The sequence below is a fragment of the Lutjanus erythropterus genome, chromosome 1 (assembly GCF_056507025.1).
Source record: "Lutjanus erythropterus isolate fLutEry1 chromosome 1, fLutEry1.hap2, whole genome shotgun sequence".
NCBI classification, from domain to species: domain Eukaryota; kingdom Metazoa; phylum Chordata; class Actinopteri; order Lutjaniformes; family Lutjanidae; genus Lutjanus; species Lutjanus erythropterus.
In genome coordinates this window covers 22,458,216-22,473,920 of record NC_139317.1, presented here as the reverse complement: position 1 = coordinate 22,473,920, position 15,705 = coordinate 22,458,216, and the positions used below count along the sequence as shown (strand labels likewise).

Here is a 15,705-nt window from a genome sequence, read left to right as displayed (position 1 = left end):
TAAAAAGAATGAATGTGGGCAACTACATCTCTAATTGTAGGAAAAACTGATTTCAGTGAGGCCTCATCTATGAAAAGATGTTTAGATCATGGAAGTTTGAGTAGTTGTCATTCATTACTTCATTCCTTGCTCAACACTTTGCAAAAATCACTATGCTGCACTGATTATCAGCAGAATATTTCATCATTGTTTTTATGGTGCAGCCAAAGTTCATCTCACAATTTCCTGTTTGAAAATTTAAAAGATCATTCCCCAGCATGGACCCATGAATGCAAACACACTTTTTATAAATATGAACCACCACAACAACAGCACACAAATAATCAAGGTGACAATGCAGCACAAGTCAGTTCAGTATAAATCAGTGTATTGACAGGACGATGAAAAAACACATTTAACCAGAGAGACAGAAGAGAAAAGAGAGAAAGATATTTTCAATCAAGTCCAAAATAAATATTCCCTGAAACTCCTCAGAGTTCAACATAAAAACACAACTTTTCAGGTCTTCAACAATAAACAGCAAAAAGAATTGTTTGTTTAATTCAGTATCTCAAAATGTGGTTCGAGTAAACCCTCTTCACAGAAACAGATCAAATTAGGATCTGTGCAAAGTTTTAGTGGTTCAGTTTAGTAAAGAGTAAAAAGAGTAAAACGAGTAAATCAACTCGCCAACAAAGTTAATTAGAGATCTGTGGACAGGTGTCAGTTGTTTGGTCCATGCTCAAACAGAAAAACACCAAAGGTTTGTGAAAGAAGAAAATGAACTCCTGGCGTTCACCAACTCACCTGATCCGAAGGGAGATTATTGATCGTCTGATTCCGGAGATATTTGGTCTTTTCGGAGACTCGTGTGGCGTTTTTCCCACGCCGTCATTCAGAGACCATCACTTCCCTTTTGCCTCCATTATAAAGGAGGATACATGGGCCGACTACTCGAAAAACGGTACGTGATTGGTTGTCAGGATGGACAGGTGACAGGGGGGTGGGCTTCATTAATCAAAATGAATTAATTTTCCGGGAACAGTACATACTATTAAACATTACTATAAATATACCCGAATTAGCCAAAAGGTTTTTATTGATCAGATGTGTAGTTGGCAACTGGAAATCAATATGAAAATTAAGAAATAAGTAAATTAATTAAATAAATCTGCCTGATAATCTCCCCAGCAGCGGGAGGTCAGTTGCAGTGAGTTGCTATGGTTACAGTGATGCTCTCTGACTCTCTGAAACTTTCTGTGGGTTGGATCTTCTCAAAGTGTGAGTGAGTTTCTCTCACTCTTTCTGTCCAGATCTCCAGATCGAGACGTTCCTAAAAAAATGTGTAAACAGTTTGAGCTCCTCTCTCACTCTCTCTCCTGATCTCTGCCTCAGTTTGTTTATAAACAAAGTCATACGAGTGACATAAAAAAATATAAATCTGTAAAACAATAAGAAAAGAAATTTGGAAATCTAAATAGTTTGATCTAGTAAATATTTAAACAGTTTGATCTAATAGTTACTTTCTCCAAAAGCTGGATGATTAACACACGGGTCAAACTTCCACTGGTATCAGCGGATATTAGCATTTCATTTGATTTTTTGGGAAAATGTTCTATTAAAACTAAAGTATGTTTGAAGTTTTAGCATGAATGTTACTTGAAAAAATAAATATTGTAAGAGTCAGAACTGCTGATTGTTTTTGTTGTCATATAGTGATGTCAGTTTGATTTGGTTTGGTCAGAACTTTGGAATATCAAATCATTGATCTTTGCTCTCTACATCTTGGCCCTTATTTCCCTTGGCTGTCTGTAAACTACAGGTTATACTGTAAGTAGGGATGCACGATATGGATTTTTTTTTTTTAGCCTATGCGATAATTATCTGCTTCACATGGCCGATACCAATAAGATAACCAATGATTTCACATATTTACATTTTAAAAATGCTGGCTGAAGCATTCATCACTGTCCGAGACTGAGCTACCTGTTACACGTGTCTCATGCTTTTTGTTTTTTTTTATTTACTTAACTTAGATTTCAGTGTCAATAACAATGACATGGGACATAGAACCATTTTGAATCATCTTTGACGGAGGGCTTAGATAAGTGTAGCATTACTGGAGTCCGTCTCTGTAGAAAAATATCCATCTTCATCTGGATCTTTGCTGTCATGTGTTCCATTATATATACTTGTTTAAGTCTCTGAGTCCATTAAGTTCGGGTTGGCAAAAACACTTTCCACCAGTTTATGGCTGTCATTTTGCAGGGAATAAGTAAGAGCATTTACAGTATAAATCTTGGGCCTTTGTCTGTTATAGATTGGGGTGGTTCTCTGAGTATAAACAACACTGGATCCAGTGGGAGGGCAGTTTGCATAATTTTTTCTGTCTCCTCTTTAATATCTTGCCAGAACTCCTGCAGTACCGGACAGTCCCAGAAGATATAGGAGAAGTCCCTCGTCATCCCACAGTTCCTCCAACACAGAGCTGATATTGAACATTCATAAAAAATTTAAATGATCAATGGAGTCCTGAAAAATGTCATTTTTAGCTTCCAGTCAAACTCCTTCCACAGATACCTGTTGACACCTTTATGACTACTTATACACACGTTGCCCCAGGTTCTGTCTTCAATTACAATATTCATTTCTAACTCCCACTTTTCTGTCACATGGAGGGTAAGACGTGGGATAAGCTGGTATTATTCTGGTTTTAGGGGCATTCTTTGGATAAGTAAACAGCAAATCCAGAAAATGTGTCTCAGTTGGGGCTTTTACAGCAGTTTGTGACACACCACGTCTTCTGCTCTGTGCTGTAAACAAACCAAACAGCCATCAGTTTACAGGACTGGGGTAGAGATACGTGAACAAAAGAAAATCTCACATTTGTGATCAGAGGGTGAAACACACCTACTTTCCACCATTGTTTTAAAGATTTGATATCAACATGTTTTTGGATGTGCACAAATATTGCAATGCGTCTCAAGAAGGTGATTAAATGAACAAAAGAGGGAAGCTGAGTTCACACATCCCGACAATGAGTGGAAAACTTTGAAAACAATACTATTTTGACAGAAACAAACGGCAATTGTCAGAGTATACACAGCTGTCTGACTCACTCAGAGAAGATTCAGCTGATTAATGTGAAACGGCCGAACTAAAACATTGTGAAATGTTTCTTAAAATGTTTTTAATATATTTAAGTATTTAAAAGTCTAGTAAATTGATGAAATAAATTACATTTTTGTGATTTTAAAAAAGTGTCTTAATTTTATTCGAGTTAATACAGTAATGCCTTTTACGGTAGTTGAATTAGTGTTGTGATTAAAAAAATACAGCATGCTGATTATTACTGTAATAGCAGTTACAATTATTATACTGTGGAATTTATTTACAGCAACTTACCTGCTAATTGCTGCCAGTAAGTTATTGAAAATTTTATGGCATTGTTGTTTCAGTGTACCCCATAAATTATGGCCATAACAGACTCTTGTTATTTACAGTACTGCTGGATGGGGTGGGGAGTGTTTGCTCTTTTGCTTCTGGCTGTCTTTTTTTGTTTACTTGAATGTTTGTGGAGGGAAGAGATGGAGGATATGATGTAATAGCTGTGTGTTTACCCACTGGTGCTGGTTATTGTGCACTCTTTATAAATAAAAATGTACAATGTACTCTTACTTTTCATACTTTAAGTTGTTTTCTTTCACTACGTAAGGTTTTGAATGCAGGACTTTTACTTGTAGTGTACTTTCACCTTGTGCCGTTAGTACTTTTACTTCAAGCTATTACAAGGAACTTTTATATTTTGTTGATTTTGGAGGCCCCTGTGGACCAAAGTAGTAGTGTTTCTGTAATAACCACAAAATACAACACTCAACAATAAAACACTCCTTAGTGTAGCTTTGGGTATTTTGAATGCAGGACTTTTATTTGTAGTGGAGTATTTTCTTTTCTCTAGCTAAAGGATCTGAATTGTTCTTCCACCTATGTTATTTTGAACAAGTACTTTGCCTATTTCACATCAGAGTCCAGTTTGTCCTTCTGCATACATAGATATTTTAGCACCAAACACAATGTCAGTACAAAGAGTCCCAGACAAACTGACTAAGCAGGTTCAACCATGTCACAACAAGTCAGTGGAAAGGCCTTGGCAAAGAGTTTCAACTTGTTATCACTGACTGTTTAATATCGCCTTTGCTCCACAGTTACTCACTGGTGCTATAAAAGTTGATATGTTCCGGAAACAAGCTTTGCCAGCCTCTTTTAATATCTCTGTGTGTCTTATCTGAATTATATTCATCATCACGACAGCTTATCTTGTGTAAGGGGCGGCGCAGTGTAACCCGAGCCACAAAGAGGCGTTACCAGTCTGGTCTCGCCCATTAGTCATTTACCGGCAGATGGAGGAAGTGACTCATCTCATCAAGTCAACATGAACAATGGCATGGGTGTCATATTCTCAATAATACTGTACACCCAATCCACAGAACTTCTTATGAAACGGTTACACCTTCTACCGGCCTCAGACAAAACAAATAAGGTCATGAAATAAAGAATCTTACGCTGCAGTCTCCCTCTGAACACTGTCTGAAAAGTGTAGAAGAACTTGCTCTGAAAGACGGGGAAATAGGTTGACATTTGGTCATAATGGTGGTGCTGCAGGAAAGGTCAGGTGATCAACATAAACACTGGACTTCGTCCTCTGGAGCCCATGAGTATCCAATTCAAGTTTTACGGAAATTTTTCCATTAGGTTTTCAAAGGTCAGGTAGTTAATAAAATCATTAGGAATCATCTGGGGACCATTAATATCTGTGACAGCTTCATGCAAATGTGGCCAGTACATGTTGAGATATCTCACTCTTTGCATTCCCAGACGAGTGGGCAGAAACGGGAAGGATGAGTGAAATCAGCCTGTAAGTGCTTTAATTATGTATGCATGTCCTAATAGATTCTAAATTCGACTCCAAGCTGGCATTTGGCAACATTTGGGCATCGGGGCAGACTGTGGTTGTTTCTCAACTGAAAGGCTTTAGTCCTATGTCAACAGCCATCGATCCTCCTCATCCTGTGGCATCCTAAAGTGAAAACACTGAATCCCTACTGTCTCCTGAGTTGATGCCCTGTAGCTAAGCCTGTGCTGGGATATCACTGTGAAGGAGGGCAAGAAAACTGAGTCTCCCTGAGAGGACTAATACAGGAGAATTTATACTCCAGTCAGTCTTGTTCTGCTGTAAAGAAGGTCTCTTTCCTGTGTAAGACCATTCACACAATAAAGATTTAACAATATATCAAATATTATCATCTCGCAATAAAATAATGTCTTCATACTATACTGAACTGTGATGATATACCATCACATCACAACAATAAAAATTTTGATGGACCGCTAGTCCACTTACTAGAGCATTCATCCCATGTACTGACGTGAATCCTTTGCAGCGGCTGTGGGTCCGACTGTGGCCTGCAGCCCTTTGATTCATGTCATCCCCCCTCTCTCCCCCTTTCCTGTCATCACTACAGCTGTCCTGTCCAATAATGCATAACCCCCCTCCAGAAAAAAAAAAAAATTATCATAATAATAATACAATTTTTGACTCAACATTTCATAGTTTTGACTTAAAAATTATGATATACAGTAGTATGTAAAAATTATAAAATCCAAAGGTTTTTCAATTGCTAGCTCATAGTTTTAATGAGATGGAAAGTCATTAAGTGAAATTTTGAATCACTATTATCTTACGTTTCTTTTCATTATCGATTAATCTGCAGATTATTTTCTTGATTATTCAATTAATCATTTAGTCTATAAAATGTAAAAGAAAAAGTGAAACTTGATAAATGACAATTTCCCAGAGCATAAAGTGATGTCTCTTAATGTACTATCATAATGACAAAGAAAAGCGGCAAATCCTTACATTTAAGAAGATGGAACCAGCAAAATTTCTGACATTTTTGCTTGAAAAATGACTGAAACAATTAATCACAACAGTAGGCAACTAATTATCTTTCTATCACCTCGACCACCATCTCAAAATTCAAAAGATTTATTGCCATTTGCAATGGCACAAGACAGGACAGTACTTGTGCATATCCCTGAGTCATAAAGCAATTAAAGGAGCACCGTAAAAGGAAAAAATAAATAAACACTACACACAGTACAATATACATAATAAATACACACCGTATTGCCTACAATATACATGTCATAATAAATATACACTGTATAGGCTACAATAGACACCTCACAAATTTGACTTCATTCATCAGTATGTTTCTTTACCTGTCGAAAAAGAGCTTCCATTGTTTCTTTTGTATCCAACTGTAGGAAATATGAAATAACACATGTGCCTGACAAAAGTACACAAGTGAATTAAGTTTAATTAAATAAATAAAATTAAAAAAAAAAAAAAAAAAATTATTGTCAACATAAACAGATTGATCTCAGAGGTTTGTCTTCCCGCGTCTCAAGATAACTTGTGGAAGAATAAACCCTCTGGGCAGGATACTTCACATGTTGTTCTGATGAGGAGAGTAAATTACGAAATGTTCATCATGAGTCTTTTTTTGTAAGTGACGTCGGCAGGGTGGGATGATGACGTTTGAGACAGCCTCCACACAAAAAGCGGCTTCCGCATGACGTAGCTGAACAGTCAGCGTTCTTTCTTCTGAGAAGCCGGTAGCTTCCGCTGCCTAACCGTCGTGTTTCTACTCTTTTAACAACATAATACCTGACCATCGAGGTTTTAACACGACTTTTTGAGTTCATTTTCTACCCTGTGTTTCTTTTTTTAACTATTTGGTGACGAGACAACAAGTACGCTGACGTCCCTTTTGTAAAGGTAAGATATGTCGGTGTTTTCCTTGTCTGGCTAATGTTAACCGTTAAATGACCGGTTTGGTAGAAGTTCATCTGCGGTTGTATTTGTGATTATATAGGTCATATGGATTTTTTTTTAAGTTAAGCGTTAGATGACCTCATTGATATAGAAAAGTTGAGCCAAACTGGTATTATGATCAGGAAAAACTGGTTTCGAAGAGTTGTTTACGGCTTGCTAGCTGTTAGCTTACCGGCGGCCTACAGAACGATCCCATTTAGATGGGAACCCTATCCCCGCGAAAGATCTCGCGATAGTGATTTTGTAACTTCAAACCACAATCCTTTGTTAACCCTAACTAAGTATTTTTGTCCCTTAACCAATAACACATACCGCTGTTGCATATTAAACATAAATGGCTTGTACACTGTTTTAAACAAAGCTACGTCGCGTACAAATCTCGCGAGAGTTTCGCAAATCTAGCGTTCTAACTTTGACAGGACGACCTTACAGAACAAAAGCCTCAAGATGTCGCTGTGAGTGGACATCCGGTGTCTGAACAAAGACCTCATAAAAACAGCTGATGGCGTTTTGTTCTTGGTTTACATTGATGTCTTTTTATGACTGAATCCATACAGATTTCGTGGCATTGTATTAAATATGTATGTTTATCGACAACCGAAGGTTTCAAACATACAGTGTATAAGCTTTTTTCATAAAATCTAAAAAATGGGTGGTATGAGTAGAAACCACGTACTTACGATTACATTTAAAAGTCTTTCGCCATTTAATTTACCTAAAGATTATCCAAGATATATCAGGCTAAAAATGTCTGGCCGGTGGATTTGGATATTTTTAATCGAGGCACATGTAGCTGATACAGGTTTTGTGTCGACCTCTCGCGTTTCCTGTATCGTGTCCACTGTGATTTGGGTCAGGCTCGGGTTATACAAGGTAGTCTTGGGTAAACTAGGTTAATGTTAATTTATGTTTAGGAGTGACAGAAGGCGACTGGTTGTGTTAAGGTTGCGAGAAAAACAGCAATTGTGAAACAGACAGCGACGTAACATGCTAATGCTAGCATTACGGTGCTAGGTTAGCACTGTCTTAGTTTCACATCCACTTGTACGGACACGTGTCGGCGCTCATGTGCTCAACAGTTTGGCTGGAATCGCTGAACAGTTGGTGATAATTAAACCCACTCTGTCAGGTATTATTATCGCGTGGTTTCGATGTGCCTGATGACCGTCCACTCTGTGTTTGTTGCCTTTCTACAGCCATTAGCTGTCAGACTCCGCTAATTTGTCACTGTGTATCTGTCTCTACTTCCAGGTCGCTCTTTACTGCCCCATTCCCAGAACATCTTTCTTTTCAGATATTCTTTGTCAAGCCGCCAAAGTGGAGAGTGTCGTTGCACCAGGGGGTCCTTCTCGTTTCAGGTATTAAACGCTGTCACAGTTAATCTATACTGTAAACCCTCTCCAGCAGCTCACACACAGGCTTAGGCTCGCATTTCCTTATGTTACGTTAAAACCTTTTCTTTTCCTTTTTTTGTATCACAGTGTAGGGGGAGGAGGTGGGGGTGCACCTCAGCACTATCCCAAGACTGTCGGCAACAGGTGATTTTCTAATTTTCTTTCATGCAGACTTACATCAGTCTTCATTAGGGATGCATGATAATAGCACGACTTTGGTATCTGCAGATAAAGGCTTAAAAATGAGTTGAATCAGCCCATTGTGCAGATATGACAGGCAGATAATATGAAGCTTTAATTATATGCACCCAATTCAAGTATGTCTATGGTGTGAAGGTTTTATGAAGTGTCCAAAACAGATAGCAAAGTTGCCATTTGGAATGAGATGCCACTACAAATTTAATTGGCCATCTAAAGCTATCGTCCCAATCATTACAACAAACCTGTGAAGAACAAAGAGAAATGGGCGAAAGCAGAATGAAATCTGTCAGTAGTTTTCTTTAATTTTACTACAGGAGAGACTTAATGTTCTCTGTAATTAGGCTGAAAAAATGTTCATATATAGACATCAGCAATTGGCCCAAAAACATTAGTCAGAGAATATTGCATATCGGCAGAAATCCAATATTGTGCACCCGTAGTTTTAATTGCATATTAAATCCACATTCCCACATTTTTTTTTTACATCAAGACAGAAAACGAAAAATGTGTCTCTAAGTAGCTTCTTTAGCTTCTGAATATACTGGTATATGGCTCTACACCCAGATAACCAGCATCCTATCAGGATGATTTCCTGGTTTTAAGGATAAAGCTTGTGATTTGGAAAGTTGATTTTTCTACAGCTCTGAATTTGAAATTTGTGCTGCTTTTACTTTGAAAATTCCTGACGTTCTGTCACTTTGGCAGTGGTTCAGGTGTTGCCAGTGTCAATATTTTCATATGAGAACTGGTACCATGTAAGTTAAAGGAGTGTTTGCAATGTAATTGTTTTTCTCAAATGACTTAAATTAAACATATATAGATATTTGCAGCTAAAATGGACACTCCATAGTGCATAATGCAAGACTCAACATGAGAATACAGACGTGTTGAGACAGATTTTTAACATCTGAAGGATCGTTAAAGAGCAGAGAAGCTGATGGTGTCACATGCTGGAAATGTGACTACAATCTCTAAAAAACTTGCTTTTTGCCCCATGGCCACTTCTATATAATGACTGAAAATCGGATTTGATTACAAAACCGATATTGATGTTGGTTTGGTGGCGTCGCTGTAAGGTCTGATAGGGTCTTTGACTCAATCACCATGAATTAGGGCCAGATGCCTGTGAAATAAGGATATGTTTTCCAAATAAATATTTCTGTCTTGTAACATTAGCTGTGTTTTGTCTTCATTACAGCGAGTTCCTGGGGAAAACCCCAGGTTCTGGCGTTCAGAGATGGGTACCTTCTCGAAGCACTAGACGAGATGCCAACTCCTCAGAGAAAGGGCAAAAGGATGCAATCTTCAGGAAAGTGAGAGGGTGAGTTTTAATTTAAATTTGATGTTCATTATTATTCAAATTGCAACCTAGGACCTGAATATGATGATTAGATTGGAGATTAGTTAAATGGATGTTGTTGTTATATTGTCAAGGCCTTTAAACTCTTGTCTTTCCTCCTCTCCATCAGCATACTTAATAAGCTGACTCCTGAGAAGTTTGACAAACTATGCCTGGAGCTCCTCAATGTGGGTGTAGATTCAAAACTTGTCTTAAAAGGAATAATCTTGTTGGTAAGTATTCTCTTTAATGGTCCATATGTGTATTATTCCTATAATCTCTAAAATAGGCACTCAATTTATTTCTATTTGTTTTACTTCAGATTGTTGACAAAGCACTTGAAGAGCCCAAGTATAGCCAGTTGTACGCTCAACTATGTCTACGCTTGGCAGAGGATGCACCAAACTTTGAAGAGCCATCAGAAAATCAAGCAACACAAAAGCAGAATACTGTAAGATGTTTTTTTTATTTGTTTGTTTTTGTTAATGGATTTGGACAAGAATATGGTTTTACTTCAATACTTTGTGATATTTTCTGTTTTACAGACCTTCAGAAGGCTTCTGATATCCAAGCTTCAAGATGAGTTTGAGAACCGTGCCAGAAATGTTGAAAGTAAGTGAATTACATTTGATACATCAGGCTAGTTGGAAAATACATGTGCTCATGTCTTGCATTAATTGTTCCTTATTTTCAATTTTCCCTCTGTAGTCTTTGACAAACAAGACGGCCCACTCACCTCTGATGAGGAGGAGCAGCGTGCTATTGCAAAGCTCAAGATGCTGGGCAACATCAAATTCATTGGGGAACTTGGCAAACTCAACCTTATCCATGAATCTATCCTTCATAAGTGCATCAAAACAGTAAGTTGTCATGAATTCACTTTAAGCTGCCAGTCTGAAAGCATAAATGCTCCAATTCCCCAACAGTTGTGGAGGAAATTAAACTTCATTGTGCCGATTGTTTCTAATTTCTTTTAAGCTTTTGGATAAGAAGAAGAAAGTCCATCTCAAGGATATGGGTGAAGATTTGGAATGCCTCTGTCAGATAATGAAGACTGTGGGACCTAAACTTGATCATGAAAAGGCTAGGGTGAGTATGTGGAAAATAACTGAATAATGGTCTTGTCTTAAAACCCATTTTGTTCTATTTACTAACAAATACAATTCTCCATCCAGTCTCTGATGGATCAGTACTTTGGCCGGATGAAATCCTTGACAACCAACAAGGAGCTGCCAGCTAGGATTCGTTTCCTGCTGCAGAACACAGTGGAGCTGCGTGAGAACAACTGGGTGCCCCGCAAAGCTCATGTTGACAACGGTCCAAAGACAATCAACCAAGTTCGTCAGGAAGCAGTAAAGGTTAGTCTGTGGGGTCAAATTTGGAATGAACTGTGTAGAATAAGATTATTATAGTTAACTAAAACCAAAAACCTAAACTAGATATGAAAACAGTTTAGTTAGCTGAAATTTTAGCTACTTATTTACTGCTCAGTAAGTATACAGGTCCAGTAGTCCATATCAAAGACTCTGACTATGTGTTGCAGGATTTAGGTGTCTTTATTCCACCTCCAACTGATGCAATGAGGAATGACTTCTTCATGGAAAACTCGTTCCTGCCCACAAGGATCAAGTTTGACCGGGAACCTCTTGGTGGACTGGCTGATATGTTTGGACAGATGCCTGGTATGAGAGATTTTTTTGTCCCTGACTGATAAAAGTTAATACTACCACCATGATGTATTGTTATCTGTGTTTTAATGTTTCTCTTGTTTTTGGTAGGAAGTGGCATTGGTACAGGTCCAGGAGTCATTCAGGACCACTATTCTCCTACCATGGGACGTCATCGTACAAACCCGCACTATAATGGCCATATTGTAAACGGCAACGGTTCACACCAGCCTCAGTTTGAAGCAGGAAGCAAACCATACATAAAACCAAACCAGGTACGTTCAGTAAATGTACATCTACAGTGTAACTGTTCAGTACTTTGTAATGGTGAACAAAGGAAGTCATTGTTCTGCAAAATAAATCAGTGAAACCTGTGTCCGACAGGGGCAGCATTCACCGGTTTTCAACCATAAACAGAACCACTCGGTGCAGATGCAGTCCAAGGATATGGCTCCACGTTTCAGCAAGAAAGGGAAGGTCAACGCTGATGAGGTACAACTGCTTGCATTGATGAACTAAGATCATGTTTGTTTTTACTGCTTGAGTTTTGCATGTTAGGAGTGGTCTAGGCTCTGATTAAAAGGGGTCCTGTTGTTTGAAATGGATGGACTTCGGTCAAGAAATATGCAGTAATAATTATAGCAGTGTGGTATTGGTCTAAACTTGCTGTCTTCATCCCTTTAGATTAGTCTGAGGCCAGCACAGTCCTTCATCTTGAATAAAAAACAAGTGCCGAGGCTGCAGCCACAGATGACTATGATGCCTCCAGGACAGGTAACATTTTTACATTTAAAACAAATCTGTTGAACTGGTAAGTTCCAGGAAACGTATATTCATTTGGTTTTCTTTGTTTAGTCTCCACAGCTTGGCCTAAAAATCAATCCTCCTCCAATCCAGGAAAAGCCCGCTAAGTCCACTAAGAAAGCTCCTCCCACAAAGGAAGAGTTGTGTAAAATGACTGTAAGTTTCTCACTCCTCTTCCTTCAGGCACCCCATTCAATACAATAAACTGAGTAGCAGACTGTCTGACTGCCATTTCCTTTTAGGAGACATTGGTGGCTGATTACCTGAACAGCAAGAACATCGATGAGGCACTGAATGCTGCCAAGGATATGAAAGCCCCAAAGCACTTTTTGTCTGAGATGCTGAACAAGATCGTGGTCTTTTCCCTTGATCGCTCTGATGAGGATAAAGAACATGCAAGCACCCTGATCCATGCACTCTGCACCGAGGGAATTGTCACTGGTGAAAACCTAATGCAGGTCAGTTTTTTCACATGAATCAGATTGTACAGTACTCAGCATGTATTTTGTCTGTCAGATCATGTAGCTGGTTTTCAGCACTAACAGTCTGTTTTTATGAAACAGGCCTTTTTGAGTGTTCTGGACCAGTGTCCCAAGATCGAGGAAGAAGTCCCACTGGTCAAGTCCTACCTGGCACAATTTGCAGCACGTGCGATCATCGCTGACCTGGTCAACATCGCAGATTTGGCCCAGCAGCTGGAGAATGGTGCACACTTCCCACTATTCCTGCTCTGCCTGCAGCAGATGGTCAAACTGAAGGACCGCGACTGGCTAGTTGACCTGTTCCAGCAGAGCAAGGTCAACATGCAGAAGATGCTACCTGGTATGTCCGAATCCACTCTTACCATAAGGACATTTCTAAGTATCTGTCTTTTGCTACTACTAAGGAGTGTTTCTGTTTTGTACTCTTGTAGAAATTGACCAGAACAAGGAAAGGATGCTGGAGATTCTAGAGGGCAAAGGTCTCAGCTTTTTGTTCCCGCTCATGAAACTGGAGAAGGAGCTACTGAAACAGATCAAAGTAGATCCCTCTCCACAGTCGATCTACAAGTGGATCAAAGATAACATCTCTCCTAAACTCCACACCGACAAGGGCTTTGTCAACATCCTCATGACCAGGTACAAGATGTTTCTAATAGTGAAATCAGTCCACCAACACTTTGTTGCTCAAAGTAACAACAAACAATATATTTTTCTTTTCAAGTATTTGACGCTATTGATTGTCTTCTTCTCTGCCAGTTTCCTGCAGTACATCGCTTATGAGATCAACCCTGACGATGATGAAGAGCAGCTCACAGCGCCCAGTAAAGAGCAGCTGGAAGAAGAGAAACAACTTCTGCTGTCTTTCAAGCCAGTGATGCTGAAATTCCTACATGATCACATCAACCTGCAAGTCAGTGCGCTGTATGCCCTGCAGGTCCAATGCAATGCCAAGGGATTCCCCAAAGGTATTTACATGCACTAATTCTTCAGTGTGTCAGCTTAAGTCAGGTCAAGTCAGATAAGGTATTAAACTTTGGTGCAGAAGCTTAATGGTTGCTCTTTCTTTCCAGGCATGTTGTTGCGCTACTTTGTAAACCTTTATGACATGGAAATCATTGAAGAAGAAGCCTTCCTTTCATGGAAAGAAGATATCACCCAGGAGTTTCCGGGGAAGGGGAAAGCCTTATTTCAGGTAATTTTCTGTACTTTGCTAATGAGCATTTTTGTTTTTACAAATTTTCAAATTACACAGACATATGAGCTATTGTAAAAACCTGATCATAACTAGGATAATTGGGAGCATGTGTGTCAGGGAGCAAACATTTGTTTCACAAAAGTGAATATGCTATCTGGAATAAATATACTAATACATGCTGGTCTTGATCTTATTTGGTATAAGACTTTGTGTAAATGTATTTATTGCATAAAGATTCTTCAAAATCTCAAGCCTGTGTATGTGTTCTCTGATATGTTTGGTTTATCATAAATGACATAAGCTGATAGAAATATATTGTGTTAATGATGCAGGTAAACCAGTGGCTGACCTGGCTGGAGACTGCAGAAGAAGAGGAGTCAGATGGTGAAGATTACTGAGGAACAGGCCAAAGCCATGTGTTATCAGGATGCAATGAAAGAATTCTTTTCTTTTTTTTAACTTTGTTTTTTGTTTCTTTGGTCCTCATTTGCCATCCCTCTCTCGCCCCAACTCCTTCCCTCTTGTCTTGTTTTTAATACTTTTCAACCACTGTTACAATTCATTCCACTATGAAATGGTTAGTCAGATCAAGCCAGCATCACCATCTTATCCACCATGTACTTATGCTTTTCTTTGTGATTTTCAATTGTATTTTATTTCCTACAGCAGATGTTTTATACATTTCAATCATCTTGGGTTTATGTTTTGTTTTAGCAGTACCAGCACTGAAACCTGACCCATTTTGTCACCTTTTACATCTGGTAGGAGTCACCAAGTGCTGCCATAACTATTAACTTAAAAACTGTTTACAAAAGAGAGAAGACTCTAACTTATTGCAAAGAGACTTTTCTCATTGTTTTATCTGAATTTGTTTATCAGTTTTTAGATGCACTTTGCTCAACATCATGAGTCGTTGCAATAGTAAGATACACTTTCCTTGATTTGTTGAAACAATCCTAAGTTGCGGTTTTTAGCTGTAATTATAATGGTTTTCTTGTGCTTGAAAGCAGACCATTTTGTCTGAGAATTCATAACAATCTGGATTTGATGATGTCTAACAATAATGGCCTGTTTTGTTTGCACAGTGTGATTTCAGTTACCCACTTTAAGTTGAATGAATCAAGAGCTTTTTTTATGTACAAAACTTTTGTGCTGTTAGGAATGAATCTGTGTGGCCTTTTTAATTTATCAATTCATATGGATATACCTCTAATGTATCTCGGACTATACTTGAATGTCTCCGTTTTAACATTGAGACAGCCAAAGCTTAGTTTCCTGTGCTACAGATGTTCACCACCATGTGTGGAAATTTTACGTCGATTTGCCATATTTGTCAAGTTTTTAAATGGTCTTTTTATCTTCATGAAATTATTAAGAATGCGCTGTATATGTACACTTAAACTTCTTCTGGAGTGTCACTGTAATATTAAGTACAAGAAGTGTCAAGTGTACAACTACAGATCAACCTTTAATAAAGTTTAACAGTTCATTTCATTGTCTCTGTCTTGAAAACTTGCAAGTTAAATGTAGACATTTTAAACGAGCAATATATATCAAGTGGGTGTGCAAATGAGTACAGCAGTCCAAATAGCAAGTTGTGGCCACAGACTGTATAATAAATGGGTAGAAATGCTATTTAATGTACAATCTATGGTTGAAGCAAGTTGTTTCCTCAGCCCCGTCGTCCCCAGATATGGAAGCTTTGCAGCAGTGGGACATCATAAATTTACAGTAACAAGGGACAAG

The 15,705-nt window shown here is 38.4% G+C and overlaps 1 protein-coding gene and 1 long non-coding RNA gene across 2 annotated transcripts; one reads left to right on the top strand and one right to left on the bottom strand.

Annotated features, from left to right (window-relative positions):
• Nucleotides 1–773: 773 nt before the first annotated feature.
• Nucleotides 774–6,366, bottom strand: LOC146332897 (uncharacterized). Its single transcript, XR_014769973.1, has 3 exons — nucleotides 6,262–6,366; nucleotides 4,542–4,590; nucleotides 774–1,312 (listed from the first exon to the last, which is right to left on the bottom strand). It is a non-coding gene; the product is annotated as an uncharacterized LOC146332897 (long non-coding RNA).
• Nucleotides 6,367–8,142: 1,776 nt separating this feature from the next.
• eif4g2a (eukaryotic translation initiation factor 4, gamma 2a) lies at nucleotides 8,143–15,448 on the top strand. Its single transcript, XM_084717007.1, has 19 exons — nucleotides 8,143–8,235; nucleotides 9,671–9,793; nucleotides 9,942–10,044; nucleotides 10,134–10,262; nucleotides 10,357–10,423; nucleotides 10,520–10,671; nucleotides 10,790–10,900; nucleotides 10,987–11,169; nucleotides 11,355–11,493; nucleotides 11,590–11,753; nucleotides 11,863–11,970; nucleotides 12,163–12,252; nucleotides 12,334–12,438; nucleotides 12,525–12,740; nucleotides 12,846–13,104; nucleotides 13,196–13,400; nucleotides 13,521–13,729; nucleotides 13,835–13,956; nucleotides 14,292–15,448. The coding sequence occupies exons 6-19, from the start codon at nucleotides 10,588–10,590 to the stop codon at nucleotides 14,355–14,357; spliced, it is 2,061 nt and encodes a 686-aa protein (XP_084573133.1). The 5' UTR covers nucleotides 8,143–8,235; nucleotides 9,671–9,793; nucleotides 9,942–10,044; nucleotides 10,134–10,262; nucleotides 10,357–10,423; nucleotides 10,520–10,587; the 3' UTR covers nucleotides 14,358–15,448.
• Nucleotides 15,449–15,705: the final 257 nt, after the last annotated feature.